This window comes from Pinus tabuliformis, chromosome 9 (assembly GCF_031772625.1).
Source record: "Pinus tabuliformis cultivar Carrire ecotype Pingquan chromosome 9, CPIR1, whole genome shotgun sequence".
Taxonomy (NCBI): Eukaryota; Viridiplantae; Streptophyta; class Pinopsida; order Pinales; family Pinaceae; genus Pinus; species Pinus tabuliformis.
Genome location: NC_142307.1, coordinates 405,873,159 through 405,892,344, shown reverse-complemented (window position 1 = coordinate 405,892,344; position 19,186 = coordinate 405,873,159). Strand labels below are relative to the sequence as shown.

Here is a 19,186-nt window from a genome sequence, read left to right as displayed (position 1 = left end):
GCGGCCACGGACTTTTGCGAAAATTGGCAATAAAAGTTCTTTCACAGGTTGTAAATTCTTCTTCTGCAGAGAGGTGTTGGAGCACCTACAGTTATATACATAATGTGAAAAGAAACAGGCTCAACGAAAACCGAGCAGAAAGCTTGGTTTATGTGCACTACAACTTGAGGTTGTTGAGCCATTACTGTGATCGGGCTAATGAAGATCCCACATATAAAATTTGGGACAATCACCCTGAGGACGACAATTTGGTGGATGGCATTGTACATATGGAAGAACTAGAAGAGGAGCTTGTACGGGATGAAGCTGAAGCAGCTGCAGCAGCCATGGCACCTCCACCTCCACCATCCAGTAGCAGTTCTCGGGGCCCGAGTCTTGTTCCATTGCTGTCGCCACCTCCATCGGCACCCTTGCGTGGAGGCTCTAGTTCTGGGCGTCGATCTGGGCGGGAGACTCCTAGAAGACCACCACGACCTACTTATACTCCTGGAGACTCTCATGGCAAGGGCCACTTGTAGATTTACAGTTTACTTGTCTTTTTTAGTTTCTATTAGACTTGTCACTTTAGTTTTCATAACTGTTCAGTGTTGAGTTTTGAGTCCTTGACTCTTGACTCTTGACTCTTTCATATCATTATGACATTATGATATTTTTTGTAAACATTATATCACTGTGACAATGAAAATTTGAAGTTTGAAGTTGGGCCTTGGCAATTATAACTCATTGGTAATGATTGTGAATTATGAATATGATGCTTTGTGAAAGACTAGTCACTAAAGTTGTTTCATTTCATCTCATTATTCATGTTTCATTTTATAAATTTTTAACATTTCATATCATGTTAACAGTTAGAAGTTAGGAGTCAGGACTTAGAAATATCTTCGATATTACTTCTTGTAATGGTTAAACTTGGCTTACAAGTACAACTTGTTACTTTGGTGATCAATGATGATAAATGTTATTGAATTTTCAATTCTGAAAGCTTGAAGTTGAAACTTTAATATTGAATTTGATGAATCATGATTTATAAGACTCAATATGTTGCAGTTGTAATATGTATTTTAATTTTACTAAGGTTGATGACGATTATAATTTCTAGATGATTGATGTGATATGGTTCAATGATCAATTTATGTTTTTTTATGTTTTTTATGTCTATTTCATCATTCTACATGTTTTTGTTGACATATATGTATCAAAAATTAAAAAATATAAAAAATATATATATTTTTAAAAAATCGCTCCGGGATTCGCTCCCAAACCGGGAGCTTCTGAAAATGGTCGCTCCCGCTCCCGCTTCCGCTCCCGCTCCCCGCTTCCGCTCCCCGCTTCCGCTCCCGCTCCCAAGTAACATTGGTAGGTGGTACCTTCCTTTTCTATTTATAATATTTCATGAAACCAAATACATCGTTTTGGTGGCCTCAACTTGCCCAGAAGGGAAACCAAGTCTGTTTGCCACCTGAATTTGCTATAAGTAGTCCAAAAACAAAATTTCACCAGTATTTCCATCCAGGCTATATGCACTAAGCAACTAAAAGTACTTAACAAGCTAAGAACTACCATCTAAACTTCTGAAAAAAGAGTTGTCCGCTAAAAACGGGAGAAGCGTAGAAGGGTTATTCCTTCCGGTCATCATTACTCAAATCGGTGTTGGCAGGGGTTGCCATGGGTTCCGTGGGAGCTTGGGTCAGCTGAGCCAGCCTCTGTTGGATCTCTTCCAACTTGTTATCCTGCATAATCATAACCACCTGCAAATTCTTCATTTCCTTTTTGAGGTTTGGCATTCCTTGGGCAATTTTGGCCACTTCTCCTGCCACCTGCTCCAGCGCCTTCGCAAGAAGTCGTTTTAAAACCCAGTAGACATGAAGAGCTTGTCTGTAGAGTGTCATCCGTCCACGAGTGTTGCCAGGGTCTTGGATTACGTCTGCCCATTCCTCTACCTCCAGGTTTGATTGCTCTTCCATCACATTCTCCTCCATTTCTTGTAATAGCTGGCGGATGTCATCGGTCATACCCTCTCTATAGGCTCTTGCAGCTTCTTGGACAGCAATCTGCATTGATCTCCTCCCCCTCCGTTGGCTAGCAGGCAGTGCAGTTGACGGGTTAACTCTATTTTGCAGGCTTGGACGTCCTCTGCCTCCACGCTCCCTTCCTCTGCTCAGGCATGCCATCTTTCATTTTACTGTTGCCTATTTACAATTTTCATCAACAGAAGTTAGATTTCAAGGATTTACAACCTTGCCCTCCTCCTTAACATCCTGATCTCTTATCCCACCTCCTCTTCTCCATTCATCTTCATTTGTCTGAGGTTTCCAAAGGTTTTCTTCTCTCGGATGTAGGAAGGTAAGTAAACCTTCTGTCATATTAACCAACGCTTGAGCTAAGTGTAGAGTTTTCATGTCTTGCCTCTCTACATTCCTCTTACCATTCGTCATGGGGTGAGCAGTCTGGTCTTCCTTATTTCCCCCTAGACTATCTTTAGGACCACCCCTCCTCCACCCTTCTTGTACCATTCCCTGCTTAAACCCCACTTCTTCTATACATTGCATGGCAAAGTAAAAGTCAACCCCGTGCTTACTCTCTTCCTCCCAGGAGGTAGCCATCATCCCTCTTTCTTCCATCATACTATTCATTACAGAGAGAAAAGTAGAAGGTCCAGAGATGACATACCCGAAATCGCAATTTTCCGTCAAGGCTCTCACTGGTTGCATTGCTCCCTGCTCCTCTTCCTCTCGACGCGGCTTACCTATTCTTCTCCCCTTCGCCACCTTCAAATAATACATCCCACCTGTCTCACTTCCTATCCCACTACCGTTGCCAATTCTGTGATTCTCTCTCATCCCACTCTCTCCACTCCTATTTTTCAAAATTCGCGCTGACATGCAGTACTCTACCGTGGCATGATGGGCGGTGCTACGGACAGGAGGTGGACTCTCTGTCCTGCCGCTCTCATGATTTTTCCTACTGCCCTCCCCTGATCTCCTCCTCACCTCGATCGGGGGCCACCTGTATCTATTATCTTTAGATCATGTCTTCATTGTAATCTTGAGTTAATATCATCTTAAGCAGTTCTAATTCTGGCTTCTCTAAATATGTTGTCCAGATATTGCCCAACTTTCCTCCTTGTTCCTTACTTCCCCAATTTGCGAGAAAATCCGCTGCTCTGTTGCCTTTTCTTCTTACATGCTTAATGATCATGTACTCGAATCTCTTTAAGATAATTTCCAGATCTTGGATCAAGCTGGCCATCCTCCAACTTTGGGACACTTTGTCCCATGGAGTCCCATTAATAAGTTTTTTAATTATATTTGTGACCATTTGGGAATCTCCTTCCACTTCCAGATTGGTGTATCCATTTCTGATTGCTATTTTTAGTCCTTGATGTACTGCCATCAATTCGGCTTCATTGTTACTCATCATGCCACCATTATCTGAGTAAATCCATCTTGTTTTGCCTTGGTCGTCTCGGAAGAGGCCGCCAATCCCCACCAGGCCTGGGTTACCTTTGGAAGCTCCATCAAAATTTAGCTTTATAAATCCAGCCGAAGGGTGAGAGGAGTGAAGATGGCTGTGGCATCCTGTACTGGGTTGTTTCCACATTTGCGGAGCCACCATTCCTTGTTGCAGATTCAGCTTGCTAAGAATTTGATATTCTTCCGGAGACGTTTTCCAATCCTCTGTGCTCCAAGGTTCCACTAAGATAGTCTCGCGAATATGACTTAGCATTTTCTCCCAGACTTGCTCCTGAGACATCTCTTTATTTAGAAAGATTTCCCTGTTTCGTTCTTTCCAAATCATCCACATATTCATGCCTACTGCTAGACTCTAGGCTCATCTAACCACTGGGATCGTGAATTGGCCTCGTCCCCATTGTTTAATTGTTTCCCTGATGTTCTGTTGATTTCTGTTTGTCCTTCCAAATAGTCTCCTTACTTCTTCCCATTGCTGTTGAGCTCCATTACAGGAATTCAGGAGATGTTCTTGCATTTCCCGATCTTGTTTGCATAGACAACATTTAGGAGGCCCCTGAATCCCGTGTTTTTGAAGTTGGTCGCAGGTCAGGATGTGGCCTTTACATACCAGCCATAGGAAGTGAGTCACTTTCGGCCACCAGTTGCTCCTCCAAATTTGATTCCATATAACTGCCATATCATCTTGTTCTTGCTGGGTGGAGAGATGGTATGCTCCTTTAATCGTGAAGTTTCCCTTCATTGTATAACCCCATCTCAATATGTTTGGTCCTGTTCTTACAGGTATTTTCCTTGTCTGCATTTCTTTTATATATATCTCTCCTTGCTCCCTATCAATAGGACCATTCCATTCTTCGGGTTTTTTCCAGATTCTCCACGATTCTTCTTGGCTCCCTTCATTCCAGAAATCCCTTACATAATTCATCCCTTCCTTATTTGCCTTTTGATATATGTCACTTAAAGCTTGAACCCCATTCAGTCTTTCTCTTTGTTGCCAGGGTTCTTCCCAGAACTTGGCCGAACTTCCATTCCTGATTTCCTAGAAAGCATGTTTGGTTATTATCTCCCTGTTTTGACTGGCGAGATTCCAAATTGTAGAACCTTTCGGGGTTTCCCTTATTCTTAAGATTTCCTTGGGACTTGTTGGCATATTATATTTTTTTATCCATATTCTTTTCCATAGGTCATCTCCTCCCTTCATCCATCTCCACCAGAGCTTAGCCCCCATTACTTGGTTCAAGGAGTAAGGATCTCTGAGGCCTAGTCCACCATCAATTTTACTTTTCACCAGGTCCTTCCAGGATACCAATGCCCATTTTCTTTGTTGCTTTGGTTCGACCCAAATGAATTTTTAAAAATCTCCACCATTTTGGCACACGCACCTTTAGGTGCGGCCATTGTCGAGAGTTGATAGAATGGGATCGATTGTAGGACTGCCTTGACCAAAACTGCTCTGCCTTCTATATTCAGTGTTCTGAAGGACCGGTTGGCTAGTTTGCTTGCTATTTTCTCAATGGTTTGTTGCCAGTTCGTCATTCTAAGCAGATTCAGGGCTAACGGAGTGCCTAGATTTTTTGTGGGTAGCTCCCCTGAGCGAAAACCCAATAATCTTGTTAAATAATTTCTTATATTTCCTGCTGTATTAAAGAAATAGGTATGGGACTTTTCCTTATTAATTTGCATACCAGAAGCTTCCATAAAGAGGTCTAAGATTTCTTTTATTCTTCTAGCTTCTCTGAGAGACACTGCACAAAATAGCATGATATCATCAACGAATTGCTGGTGAGTAATCGGTATGTTGCTGCCCCATATCTGAATTCCTCTAATCTTTCTTTCCCTCAAATTCTTTTTTGATGTATCTTCCTAAACCCTCCGCTGCAATGATGAACAGGAAGGGAGACAGGGGGTCTCCTTGATGGAGTCCTCTGGAGTCTTTAAAAGTTTTAGAAGGAGCTCCATTCAATGGGATGGAGAAATTGGGCGATGAGATCATGGCAGAGACTCATTTGATCCAGCTATTACAAAAACCAAAGGCCCTTAAAACCGATTTCCTAGAAAGCATGTTTGGTTATTATCTCCCTGTTTTGACCGGCAAGATTCCAAATTGTAGAACCTTTCGGGGTTTCCCTTATTCTTAAGATTTCCTCGGGACTTGTTGGCATATTATATTTTTTTATCCATATTCTTTTCCATAGGTCATCTCCTCCCTTCATCCATCTCCACCAGAGCTTAGCCCCCATTACTTGGTTCAAGGAGTAAGGATCTCTGAGGCCTAGTCCACCATCAATTTTACTTTTCACCAGGTCCTTCCAGGATACCAGCGCCCATTTTCTTTGTTGCTTTGGTCCGCCCCAAATGAATTTTTAAAAATCTCCACCATTTTGGCACACACACCTTTAGGTGCGGCCATTGTCGAGAGTTGATAGAATGGGATCGATTGTAGGACTGCCTTGACCAAAATTGCTCTGCCTTCTATATTCAGTGTTCTGAAGGACCGGTTGGCTAGTTTGCTTGCTATTTTCTCAATGGTTTGTTGCCAGTTCGTCATTCTAAGCAGATTTAGGGCTAACGGAGTGCCTAGATATTTTGTGGGTAGCTCCCCTGAGCGAAAACCCAATAATCTTGTTAAATAATTTCTTATATTTCCTGCTGTATTAAAGAAATAGGTACAGGACTTTTCCTTATTAATTTGCGTACCAGAAGCTTCCATAAAGAGGTCTAAGATTTCTTTTATTCTTCTAGCTTCTCTGAGAGACACTGCACAAAATAGCATGATATCATCAACGAATTGCTGGTGAGTGATCGGTATGTTGCTGCCCCATATCTGAATTCCTCTAATCTTTCTTTCCCTCAAATTCTTTTTTGATGTATCTTCCTAAACCCTCCGCTGCAATGATGAACAGGAAGGGAGACAGGGGGTCTCCTTGATGGAGTTCTCTGGAGTCTTTAAAAGTTTTAGAAGGAGCTCCATTCAATGGGATGGAGAAATTGGGCGATGAGATCATGGCAGAGACTCATTTGATCCAGCTATTACAAAAACCAAAGGCCCTTAAAACCGATTTCAAGAATTCCCAATTCAAGCGGTCATAAGCCTTGGAGAGGTCCAGCTTAATCATCATACCTGCTTCCTTTTTTGTTTTTAGAGAGTGCACTACTTCTTGAGATACAACAAGACCATCTAGAATTTGGCAACCTTCCACAAAACCTGTTTGTTCAGGGGAGATAATTCTAGAGAGAATAGGCTTAAGTCTTTTAGCCATTAGCGTAGCTACAATTTTATAAATAACATTGCACAGAGCAATGGGTCTAAAGCCCTGGGGCTCCTCCGACTTAGCATTTTTAGGAATAAGAGATAAGAGAGTTGAGTTTAAGCCTGTACTAACCTTCTGATTCCTTCTTGATTCTTCCACCCCGTCCAGGATATCCTGTCCCAAAAATTTCCATCCTGCTTGGTAGAATTCCACTGTAAACCCGTCTGGTCCAGGGGCTTTGTTTTTCTTCATCCCTTTCACAATCTCTTCTACTTCTTCCAGAGTAGCCGCCCTCATGAGAGCTAGATTTTGATCCCTGGTAATCATGCTTGGGATCTCATGACATATTCTCTCGGTGGCTTCTCTTCGGTCTACATTGGATTCCGTGAGGAGTTCTTTGAAGTGGTTTATCAGAATTTGTTTCATTTCTTCATGCTGAGTTACTCGTAGTCCTCCTTCATTCTTTATGGAGAAGATTCTATCTCTCTGTCTTCGTTGGATCATTCCCTGATGGAAGAACTTTGTATTCCTTTCCCCTTCTCAAGCCAGTTTACTCTAGATTTTTGTCTCCATAGAATCTCTTCTTGTTTCCTTCTTTCTTCCATTTGTCCTATCAGGATCCCTTCTTCTCTAGCTAGATCCTCACTTCTGCCTGCTATTATGATTTCTTGTTGGATTTTCTTCATCTTTTGATCTAGAAGCTGCTGGTCCTTAAAGATGTTTCCAGATTCTTCTTTGTTCCATTTTTTAATGTTTTCCTTTAGTTCCTTTAATTTTAGCTGGAAGGTCTGCATCCTGTTTCTTCCTCTGTGTTGACTTTGTTTCCACCAGTCTTCTACTTTCATCATAAAAGTCGGATCCCTGAGCCAGAAGGCTTCGAACTTGAAGGGCTTTTTTTTTGGTGTTGGCTTTGATGTCTAATTCTATTTTGATCGGCCAGTGGTCCGATCCCATTCTTGGAAGAATCGTTGCTTCAATGAAAATGTCCCAATTTATAATCTGTTATGACAGTAGAAATCTATCTAATTTGGAGGCAATTTGGTGTCTAACTCCCCTTCTGTTGTTCCATGTGTAGATCCCATTATTGTCTGAATGTCTACTAGCCTTTGTTCTACTATCATTATCTCCAAATGCTTCCATATCTACGTCTGTTCTTCTGAGGCCTCCCCTTTTCTCCTTTAGGGATGTAATCATATTAAAATCTCCTCCAACAATCCATGGAAAGGCTGGAAACATGGAACATATAATTTCCAGGTTCTGAAGAAACTTCTGTGTTCGCCCGATATATGAGGACCATATACATTGGATAAGAGAATCCATTCTTGGGATCCTATATTCCTGAATCTTCTTGAAAGAATTCGAGGTATACTAATCTAGTCTTCAAATGAATCTCCTCTGGGTTCCAGAGGATTGCCACACCACCCGCGCTACCTATAGCATCCTAACCCATTATCTCATAATGTGAATGGTCTCGCTCATAGGTCTTCTTCCTCCTTTCCTTCCTCCTTTCCCTGTAGTACCCACTTCTGTGCTTTGTCCTCCTTGCGTCCCTAGTTGTTATGGCTGATTTATTATTATTGTACCTCATTTTTCCTTGTATCTTTGGAACATCTCCTTATATAGTTGTTTTGGTGTTTGGGTATGAATCTTTCATCCAAATACCGCCATTCTTGCAGAGGTCTCTTCATAACCTGTTCTTCTCCTCCTCCTTTGTCCTGTTGTGGGTCTATTTCCATTTGGTTCTGTTCATGAGGTCTATCTGTTTTCGCCCCCTCCTTTTCTATCTCCATATTGCTTGGCATCTTATTTTTCCCTTTGCTTTCTTTTATATGATCCATTGTTTCATCTTCGCCATCTTCACCTTCCGCTTCCATTTCTTCTTCTTGTAATACTTCGAACTGGTTTTGACTTTTCTGAATGCCTTCTGGAGAGGGTTGGTTCTGTCTAGTTTTTTCTCTTTGGGGTTTTCTTCGCCTCAACACTTCTGTAAACCCTTCATTGTCTCCTCCGCTTTTCCTTTCCTCCTGTTCATTATTCTCCTTTCTTCCCCCCAAATCTATTGGTATTTCCTTGGCAATCATCGGACAAGATTTATACAGATGTCCGTATTCATGGCATCGTCTACATCGAAATGGAATATGTTCATAATCCACTGGTTGCTGCCATACCTCATCGTGGTATTCCACTTCAATATACTCCAGAAGCGGTTCTGTGATGTTCATGTAGACACAGATCCTAGCATATGACGTGTATATGCCTCGTTTGGTAGTTCCTGCCACCTTGACGAAGGTCCCTATTGAATTCCCAATCCCCTCTAGAATCTCTGGATCCTAGAACTCTATTGGGAGCCCAAACAGTCTAACCCATATTGGTGCTGCTAGCATTTTCTCTTTATCTAGATTATAACATTCTTCCCATTGCCTCATAAAAAGTCCTGCATTATTAAAGAAGTATGGTCCCTCTTCGAAGATCCGCTCCTTATCCTCTAGGTTTGAAAATATTACCGTGAAGAATCCTTTTGCCCCTAGTTTTAGGTCAATATGTCCCTTGGGCTTCCATCTCTGATGTATCCATCTAGTCAGGTCTTTCTCAGACGGCCATGTGCCTACAAACTTACAAATTAGAGCATGATCTTTCATATATCCTCTGTACTCCTCAAGTTTATTGTTTGGAATAACAAACCTGGGTTTTTAAGTTGCTCTTGGCAGACATTTGTTCCCCGTCCTTGCTTGCCATATTGCCCCCATGACCGGCGTATCCTTGCTATGTCTCCCTGTGCTGCCGCTTGATCCTTTCTAGCTTGTTTCTCCTGCTGCTACATTTTTGTAGGAGGGGATCTCTCCCCCCTGGTCTGGTTCTGTCATTTCTTTTTGCAGTCCTGTCTATTTTCAGGGTTTCTTCCTCCAATCGACCTGGGGTAGCTTGGTCTAAACTTATGTAGGTGGGTTCAAGTTCCCCTACACCCTGACCAGGGACAGGTCTGCCAGAGGCAGCCCATTCCAAAAACCCTAACCCTCTGCGTTCATCTCCATTTTCGGCTTCAGCGCTCCTCCGATGCTCCCCCTGCCTCGCCCTTTTGCCTATTTAACTAATTGTTACAGCTACTAATTAATTTACATAGCATTGCGATTTTGTGAACTTACTTTATATAAATGATTTATCACTTAAAAAGAGAGTGGACAATATGTGCATGTAAAGTTCTTAAAGACGTCCTAATTTGTTTGTTTAAAAAAGGAAAAAAAATGTACTAACTTATATTCTGATTAGCCCTGCGTTAAAATAATATATTACAACTAAGTAATCTTTAGTCAAAGTGTTGACTACAAAGATTAAAAACAACATACATTGTCAAGAAAAAGGGATTTTATTAGGGATCATATTACTCCGAACCTTATTTCATCATCATTCTTTACCTTTTTGATTTTCATTTGATGATGCTTCGAATTTTGTGTTTTTCTTTTATGTGTTACCATGTATTCTAAATTTTTGTGTACTCTCTGTACCTTTTTGCGTAGACTGCTTTATTTTTGCTGTACTTTGATGTGTAGGACTTGTTTGTCTAATGTAATTTTTGGCTATTGTTCAGATCATATTTTTATGGAAGAATTTTATTGTTGAGTTTGGCAAGATTGGTTAATAGTAAATACATCTTAGCTTCTCTGTTGTAAAGTTTATAAAGATTGAATTCAAGAGGAAATTTAAAATGTATTGCAAAGTAATATATCTGAGTCGCGGCTTCTCAAATGCTGATAGGTGTTTCTGTGACACCATTTGGATCCTTTTTATCTGACCTCTACACGCGATGGGGTGATCTGGATATTTCCATTGATTTGCCTGCTGCTTCTCAAAGTTCTTCAACTCTTGGGAAAAACAAGAAGCGGAAAATCCTATCTGATCTGAAACAGGCTCTACTGAGGGGAGGTGAGATCTAAGTAACCCACTGTATTTTAACAAAATCCACTGACCAGCTTCTGCTTGTTCTAAAATGAAAGATTTTCTTCTGTACAATTTCATTTGGTATGTTGTAAAATTACATTTTACATTATAAGATGATATTATCTATGGAAAAATGGATGATGACAAATGTTGGGTATGCCTAGAGATGATTATTCTAAATTTGGATAATGCTAGTACTCAACTTTATATTATTTGTTCTGCAGTAGAGAGAATTGTTACTGCACTATCATTTTGCTGGGTAGAAGAGTTATATTATCTATCATCTTTGACAAGGATATCTGGATTAAATGATACTACAAATGCCTGTAAACCAGCAATACGTTCAGCATAATTCATCTGCCTAATTTATATTTGACATCATAGGCAGCTTTTTCACATTTGGAATGATAGTATCCACATTCCGAAATTATTAATGATGAAATAAGCAAGAGAAATTGTCTTATGTAGAGTGAAAAATGTTAGAAGATGTATCTCGAGGACTGGACATACCCGGAGATCATTTCGTAAAATTATAATAATAACCTAAACCCTATAAGAGCAGACATGCCTAGAGATCATTTTCCAAAATTGAATTCTGGTATATTATTGAATTGGTGACAAATTCCTATCCTTTTAATGGTAGAATACAAAGTTTTCGAGATGTTTAATTTATTTCCTGTTATCCTTGCCATATCTTTCTCATGATGAATGTTCTTTATTTATTTTGGCTTCCCCCTCTATTTAATAGTGGTGCAATAACATGGTTTTTATGTGAAGCAGTGATGATTTCATTTTAGATTGGTCAATACAGATATAGTTGAGCACAATATTGACTGTCTAACTTGGTGTATCTGTGATGGGACTCTAAAGACTTAAGGCCTAGGTACAAGATTTACAAGTGTGAATAACCTAACTGTTCTGGTTACTACTACGTTGTCTGTGAATGATTCAAGTACGTAACTAGAGTTGTGCATGTAAAAAACAGTAGCCATTAGAATATAGCTTTCTATGAGAGGGGAAGCTCTCATTTTAGAAAATCCTCTCATTATTTTCCTCATCACATATAGTAAGACTAATTTTTCCTACCTACCTTGAAATAAACAAAGCTTTGAAATCTCTGCTTGCTCATCGGATGCTAAAATTCCCATCTTCCTTGCCTTAACTAGCTGTTGGCAGATGCAGGTCTTGGTTTTATCTTAGTGGTTGGCTTTCTGTTGATGCAACGAAAGGTCTCCAGGGATGGGAGCTACATATGAAGGCTGGAAATGTAATCAGTTTTTAGGCTATATGCTTGTTTGGTAGTGAAACAAGTTCCTTAACCTTGATTTTTCCTTGCCATACTTTTAGAACAGTAGTCAAGCTCTAATATTTAGTATATCAATAGTAAATACCTTCATATCATATCGTCTTCTGTTTCTGTCATTTCATTCTTAGCAATTGTTTGATGTGAAGTTAGATTTAAAGCTTGTTGGCATATTTCATTCAGTGACAAATTGAGTCAGGGTGATGAATTGCTCTTGTTTTCATCAGCTGTAGTTTTCATCTTTTTTAATGTTAAAACTTGTTAAGTGCAGGTGCGGCTAGATTTGTGCAGTTTATTCCAAATGCAAGAGTTCCTCTGCTCATTTTTGAGGATCCTTACTCTCAGATTTCCTGTGATATCTCGATTAATAATGGTTTAGGCATGCTGAAGTCTAAATTTCTCTACTGGATAAGTCAAATAGACACAAGGTTCAGAGAGTTGGTTTTCCTGGTAGGTTTCTGTATGTTTCAAGTCTAGTGCTGTTTATGGAGTAACTGTGGTTGTCTGCGATAAGTTGATAACTACCATATGTTGTTAATGCAGATAAAGTACTGGGCGAAGGCGCATAATATAAATGATCCAAAGTCAGGGACACTGAATTCATTTTCCCTTAGCTTACTAATAATTTTCCATTTACAAGTCAGTCAATTTTCTGAGTTCTCAGTACCATTTCCTTGTTTTGGATTTATACATCTATGTTCCATTTTCATAATTTCGAACATATACTTTAGAATTTGGTATGTTACAATGATTCCAATTTATCTTTACAGATGCAGTCTCCTCCAATTCTCCCCCCTTTCAAGGATATATACAATGGAGATGTTGCCCGTGAACTAGCAGGTACCTATGCAATTTTTGGCTGAGCTTTACTTTGTTTCTCTATGCATCAGTCTTTTTGCGTCACCTGGTGGATGTTATACTCATGTCTTAATTTCATAATTCATTAAATGGACGAGGCTTATATCATAGTAACAGAATTCATTATGCCCCAGGGGTTAGCTTGATTGGTAGATGCTCTTGTGCTAAGTCCACATAGGTCTTTGATCAAATCTCATTGGGTCTTTTGGGGTAACCAACCACCTATGCGGCTGGTGGTCAATTTGTCTTGCATCTGGGAATTCCAGGAAAGAAGGGGGGAGCTCCTGTGCAAGATATGGCCTGGTATCAGCACCCCCATTCTTTGTTTAGTATGTGATGGTGTGGTGATATTATCTCCTTATTAAAGAAGTAGCAGAATTTACCAGAATCAGTGCTTTCTGCGTGGAAATTCTGCCATGAATTCGATTCAGCCAGATTTCCCCTAAATTTGGATTCCATTTGTACAGAAACCCCTAGCAGGACAAAAAATATATTTCCAAATAAAAATTTGACTCTCCTCATAAACTACAAATACAAACTGCAATAGATTTCTTTAGGGACCATACTTTATGGGATTAATATTTTAGAGAAGTAGCATGTGATTTTCTAAAAGTTTTGAATATTTTGTATGCTTTTATGTTTTTTCCATATGCAATTGATGCATATTCCATCCCCCCAAACACACACAGACACATGTTTTTTTGAATTGGATTTTTCTAATGTTTTGTTTTTTTAGTATTTATTTATCTGAAATGCCCTGAATCCTATTTGAATTTTGCAAGTGGTAACTATGGTGTATATATTTATATATGTCTGATTTTTATAGAAGCCATAAATGTTTGGCCTTGTTGAATACTTGTGTAGGTGGAAGAAACAAAGATGAAAGACAGATTGAGCAGGAGTGCAAATTAAATGTTGAGAAATTTAAACGTCAAGGATTTGGAAGAGACAATAAGAGCACTATATCTGAACTTTTCGTTTCTTTCTTTGCGCAGGTAGTTGTCAATGACTAGCTAGATTCTTGAACTTTTTCTCAGATCTAATCATCTAGATTTACCATTAACTTACAACAAAGATAGATAGATTTTTGAGAATATGCTCATTCTAGATTTGAGAGTATGCTTGTTCTATTTTTAGAGTGTATGTTTGTCCTGTATGCTACAATATCCTTTCCTTCTCCTTCCTGGATAACCCTAGATGTATATTGGATTGCAGTTATTGTTGCATCCTGGATCCTTCATGGATCTGTGTTAGGGAGGGATACACCATAGATCTTTATTGGGTCCATTCTGATTGCATCTGGGATCCACTCGTGGATACTGACAATGAAAGTCAAATTGCTCGATTTATGAGTCAATCTGGGGTCATCTTCTATTTCCTGGTCTTCTAGTACCTTTCACTGATAGAAGGCTTCATGTGGATCCCATGTAGATATTGCATTTGGTCTATTTAATTATGTAAGATAATTTGCTGAAATAGTAGTTCTTCTGAAAGATCTTCCCATACATTTTAGGATGTGGCAATCGTTATGCCATGGATTTTGCCCACAGACATAACTTATTAGCAAAAATTGTTACTATTTTCATCCCTCTTTGGAAGCAATCTATTTTGCTAAACAATACTTCTTATGGCAGGCTGCCTCTTTCAGAAAGTTTTCTATATTTACTCAGGTCTGTGTGCTTGTTATAAAAAACATACTTCATTGCTCTTCATTTCTATTTCTCAGTTGAGAGTTGCCTTTATGCCAGCTGAAGTGGTTTTTGTTAATTCAATTATACAATTTCTCTATTGTTTGAATTCTACAAAGAAGCTTCCTTGTTGGTCAGTTAAGTATTTCACTCCAGTAATTTAAGGCTGCTTTTAGGAGTCATCTGCATAATTGTATTTGGCTCCTTTTTTTCAGGTTCCTCAACTTTTGGTGCTATGTTTCTTCCAAGACTGTCTTGATCTCTATGCTTTCTCGGTTATAGTTTCATCATGTCTCAAGTTCAGAAGGTTTTTGTGCATGATTTATGGTTAATAAGTTTGTGCAGTTTAACAAAAAATGTTGCTTGCTCTTTGTGCATGATTCATGGTTAAGAAGTTTGTGCAATTTAACAAAGAATATTGCTTGCTCGTTGTGCATGATTCATGGTTAATAAGTTTGTGCAAATGGAATTGTGCTTGCTCATTTGTTAAAGATTTGACTTCAATAGTCTAAAGCTGTTTTTAAGTGTCACATGCACAATTCCATTTGGCCCTTGTTTCTAGGTTCCTCAACTTTTGCTATGTTTCATCCAAGACTGTCTAAATCTTTACAGTTTGTCGGTTATAGTTTCATCTTGTCTTATTTTGATAAGGCTTTTTTGTTCATGATTCATGGGTAAGAAGTTTTGTGCAGCAGGTGTACTTTGCTCTGCAAGGCACCATTTATTTCTATTGTGTGTATGCATTATCGAGGCATTTTATTCCACGAGTGTTGTAACTATTTTTTGAATAACTTATATGTACACTTTCTTTGCACCTATAACTCCGTGTGAATCGTCTTTCTATCAAGCAGTATACAAAAGTCGCAGCTTTTTGGTCACAAGGCTCGACAGTATGCACATTCACTGGCAAATGGGGAAATGCATTCAGTAATGGTTCTCGGATGAAGAAAACCTATGCAATGACGGTAAGATTTTGGAGTGTTTTATTTATCCTCAATGATTCGAAATCTATATATTTATGGAGAGTGAGAGTTCTCTCGTTAATAACTCCTCTTTCGTCACTGTGTAGATTGAGGATCCTTTTGACCATGTCGAAAATTGTGCAAGATCTGTGACTGAGTCAACTTTAAGGAAAATATGTGATGCATTCTTGGAGACCGAGCAATCTCTTCACAGGCTTCCAGTGCCTTTAGAGATGCATTCTTTACGCGAAAGTTTATTTGGATCCTCTCAAGGAGGTCCTAAACCAAGAGTTATACCTACCCGTGTAAATTCAGTGAATTCATCGAGGAAACTTGATGCAGACAATCCAAACAAGCGGGGTTCTTTACAAGGTCGTGAGATGACATTTAGTAATAGATCGGTTGAGCGAAAACCAAATGCTGTAACCTCTCGTGTAATTTCAGCAAATGTACCCTCTCGTGTAATTTCAGCAAATGTACCCTCTCAAGTAATTTCAGCAAATGTACCCTCTCAAGTAATTTCAGCAAATGCATCTAGGAAATCTGCTGGAAGTAATAGATATAAGGGAGTATTTTTACAACAACTTGGTAACACATCTTCCAATATACCAACTAAAAGTGAGCCACCTAATTCTCTGGCAGCAACCTTTAGCCGAAGTTGTTCCTTGTCTGAAAGTATGCGTTACCAGCCAGAAGTTGCTTCCACGTCACACCCTCAGTTTCAATACACAAATGCTAGCAAACATTATCGACAACAACAGCAGACTTCGGAATGGAGGCAACCCATCTCAACAGCAATGGATTCCAGGTACTACAGCCCACAGCAAACATTGTGGAAGCCGAAGAATGGGTAATCCTGAAATTTGTTGCCTGCCAGTTTCATCATTACTAATCTACAGTTTGGTGCGAATTTGATACAAGTTAGTAGATTGCGGTAGCAATCAAATGGCTAGTTGGTTCAATCCCACGTCTAATTGCCGGTTTTGGATCTGGTTGGGCAAAAGCTTCAAGTGGCACATGCATTTAGGATTCTATGCTGCGAAATGCTATAAATTCCTTGGCTTTCATTTCGTACAACGTTGTGCTTTCCCAAGCGTATGTAGAATTTCATATGTATATTTTGATGCTTGTTCTCTAGATCATATTTATGAAGTGGTGAGGTGAGAAATGCAAGTTGCTATAATATTTTCCCACCTACAGCTTTTGGCAAGAAAAGAAATGTTGTCATAAGATAAGAAATGTTGCCTTTCAAGTGTCATGGTTTTAAGTATGCCTCGTATTTTTGTGCTTTTGCTTATAATGTTAACTAATCCAATATATTATTCTAACATGCACATCACCCCCAGAGATAAAGCAGCACAATGCACTGGACAAGTGATCACGAAAATGTCGCCTTTAATTGCCACTATTCTAAGCTATGCTTAATATTTTTGTGCTTTTGCCTATAATGTAATATATGTCAATATATTAGTCTAATATACACATTGATTGTCACATTCACAGATAAAGGATTACAATGCGATGGAAAAAATGATCTATGATATGTTGCAAATCTTTAATTAAACTTTAATTTTGGAACAAAGAATGAATATATGAAAGGTCAGTTTCCCTCTTGGAGGTCACAGGTTTGAGTCAGGAGGGTTAGGGTATCTTCCATGGATAAATAATCAAATTATTCCGCAGAGAGTTCCTTTGTCACATATAAAAAGGATCCCATATTTCGCATTGGCATCTGGCAGGGCTGAGATCTTAAATTATTATATATTGAAAATATTAATAAACTTTTCAAAATTAACTTCATACCAATTCATTTTAACTCTTAATGATGTATGGCCGTTCTCTTATTTGGTATAGTCTCGTGAACATGTCTACAACTGTATCGCAAATGACTTGGCTAGTCTATTATTTATTTTTAATTATCATCCAGGTCTATGGCATAATCCTACAGGTCGTGATTTATGAGGCCAATTAAATTTGGTTTCTTGCAAGGCTTATAGTATGATATCATTTAACGGACTTCATGATAACAGTGATGAAATTACCTGTGGTTAACATCTAGGCATACTGTTATATTTTTGTTAAGTGTTTTATGAGGCCAATTAAAATTTGGTTTCTTGCAAGGCTTATAGTATGTTATCATTTAACGGACTTTATGATAACAGAGATGAAATTACCTGTGGTTAACATTAGGCATACTGTTATATTTTTGGTAACCTTTGGATATTAAAGAATTGCCATTTTGTCTTACGAGAGAGTATTGGCGACAGTCAAGTGCACGGTGAGAATTTGTTGATACTCCACAAGGCACCATTTATTGCAGTAATGACTTTCTTTTATTTGATAAATTAGAAGATACAGAAAATGGTAAGAAGTTTATTTTGTAGGGTGTAGCTATTTTAGAAAGTGTTTTTTTTATATAGGTGGTGGTGAAATGCCAAGGCGGTATTCGAGCTTATAATAGAAAAAAATGCACAATGCAATTGGATATTACAATATTGGCTAAGTTAAAGGCCAACTGTGGTGTTATAGTCTTATCCTATTTTTATTTTTATTTTTGTTTTCGTTTTTATATTATTGAATGCAGTTATTATTTGCTATTATAAAATGTTTAATATAGGAGTTGTCTATAATGCGACTTTTTGAGATTCCGGTGACAGAATCCGGCGGAAGAAATTGAGATGAAATCATGATTTGTTGCAGTTAAAATGGTTTTTTAACTGCATATTCGGATTCAGCACCCTGAAAAACCCTTAGGACGCTTTCATTGTGCAGAAACTAGTTATCAAACTTCGATTTCAATAAATCACTTCCGGATTTTCACCGGAAAAAATCGCCTGAAAGGCTTTCAAAAAGTCGCGTTAAAGACTACGGCTTTAATATATTTTCATGGTGTATAAAATTATTAAAAAAACCATTATATACCCAAAAATAAGTATCTAAAATAAGTATCTAAAATGGAGGAGTTTAATATATTTTCATGGTGTATAAAATTATTAAAACAACCGCATGTACCAAAAATAAATATCTAAAATGGAGGCGTTTAATATATTTTCATGCTCTATAAAATTATTAAAAAAACCATTATATACCAAAAATAAGTATTATTTAATAAAATTTTTAAAGATTAAATTTCAGTGTATGAATTAATTTTCTATAATTTTGCCGGGATAAAAATATTTTACTTTTAAAATAATTAAAATTATATATCTTTAATAAATTTGAATATTTGTACAAAAATATTGTTAAATATAATATTTTATTTTTAAAATAATTAAAGATTATATATGAATTATATATCTTTAATAAATTTGAATATTTTTACAAAAATATTACTAAATATTTATTGATTAGCATTTGAGAATGAAATTTACCATAGTTTTTACACATGAAAAATGATCATAAATAAAATCCACGTTCTTATTTGGATGTTTTGTTTTTTTTTTAAATATTTAATATGGTATTATTATAAGAAAATAAACACTAACATGGAGACATTGAAAATGACATTTCTTCAATACTTTGGGATTTTTGGAAGAACAATAATAGTGTTCGAAAGTGTCTCAAGGGTTTTTCAATTAGTGATAAAAAAGGTATTTGCATTAAAAAATATTTTAATGTTTTTGTTTTCTTCTTTGGTAATGAGAATGATATTATTTGGGTTTAATGTTGTAATGAATTATATGCCCAATGTTCAGACTCTATTAATATACTCTACCAA

General features: G+C 38.0%; 1 protein-coding gene across 3 annotated transcripts in view; it reads left to right on the top strand.

Moving 5' to 3' along the window:
- The window catches only part of HESO1 (Nucleotidyltransferase family protein), a 111,715-nt gene extending 94,977 nt beyond the window's left edge, over positions 1–16,738 (top strand). For 2 of the 3 annotated variants that reach the window (XM_089438591.1, XM_089438592.1), the window contains exons 3-9: positions 10,475–10,642; positions 12,232–12,410; positions 12,504–12,599; positions 12,731–12,800; positions 13,683–13,813; positions 15,358–15,471; positions 15,576–16,738. In XM_089438591.1, coding sequence (XP_089294717.1) covers positions 10,475–10,642; positions 12,232–12,410; positions 12,504–12,599; positions 12,731–12,800; positions 13,683–13,813; positions 15,358–15,471; positions 15,576–16,322 — 1,505 coding nt within the window. In that variant the 3' untranslated portion in view covers positions 16,323–16,738. The remainder of the gene's footprint in view (positions 1–10,474; positions 10,643–12,231; positions 12,411–12,503; positions 12,600–12,730; positions 12,801–13,682; positions 13,814–15,357; positions 15,472–15,575) is intronic. The other variant, XM_089438593.1, reaches the window with a different exon arrangement.
- The last annotated feature ends 2,448 nt before the right edge of the window (positions 16,739–19,186 follow it).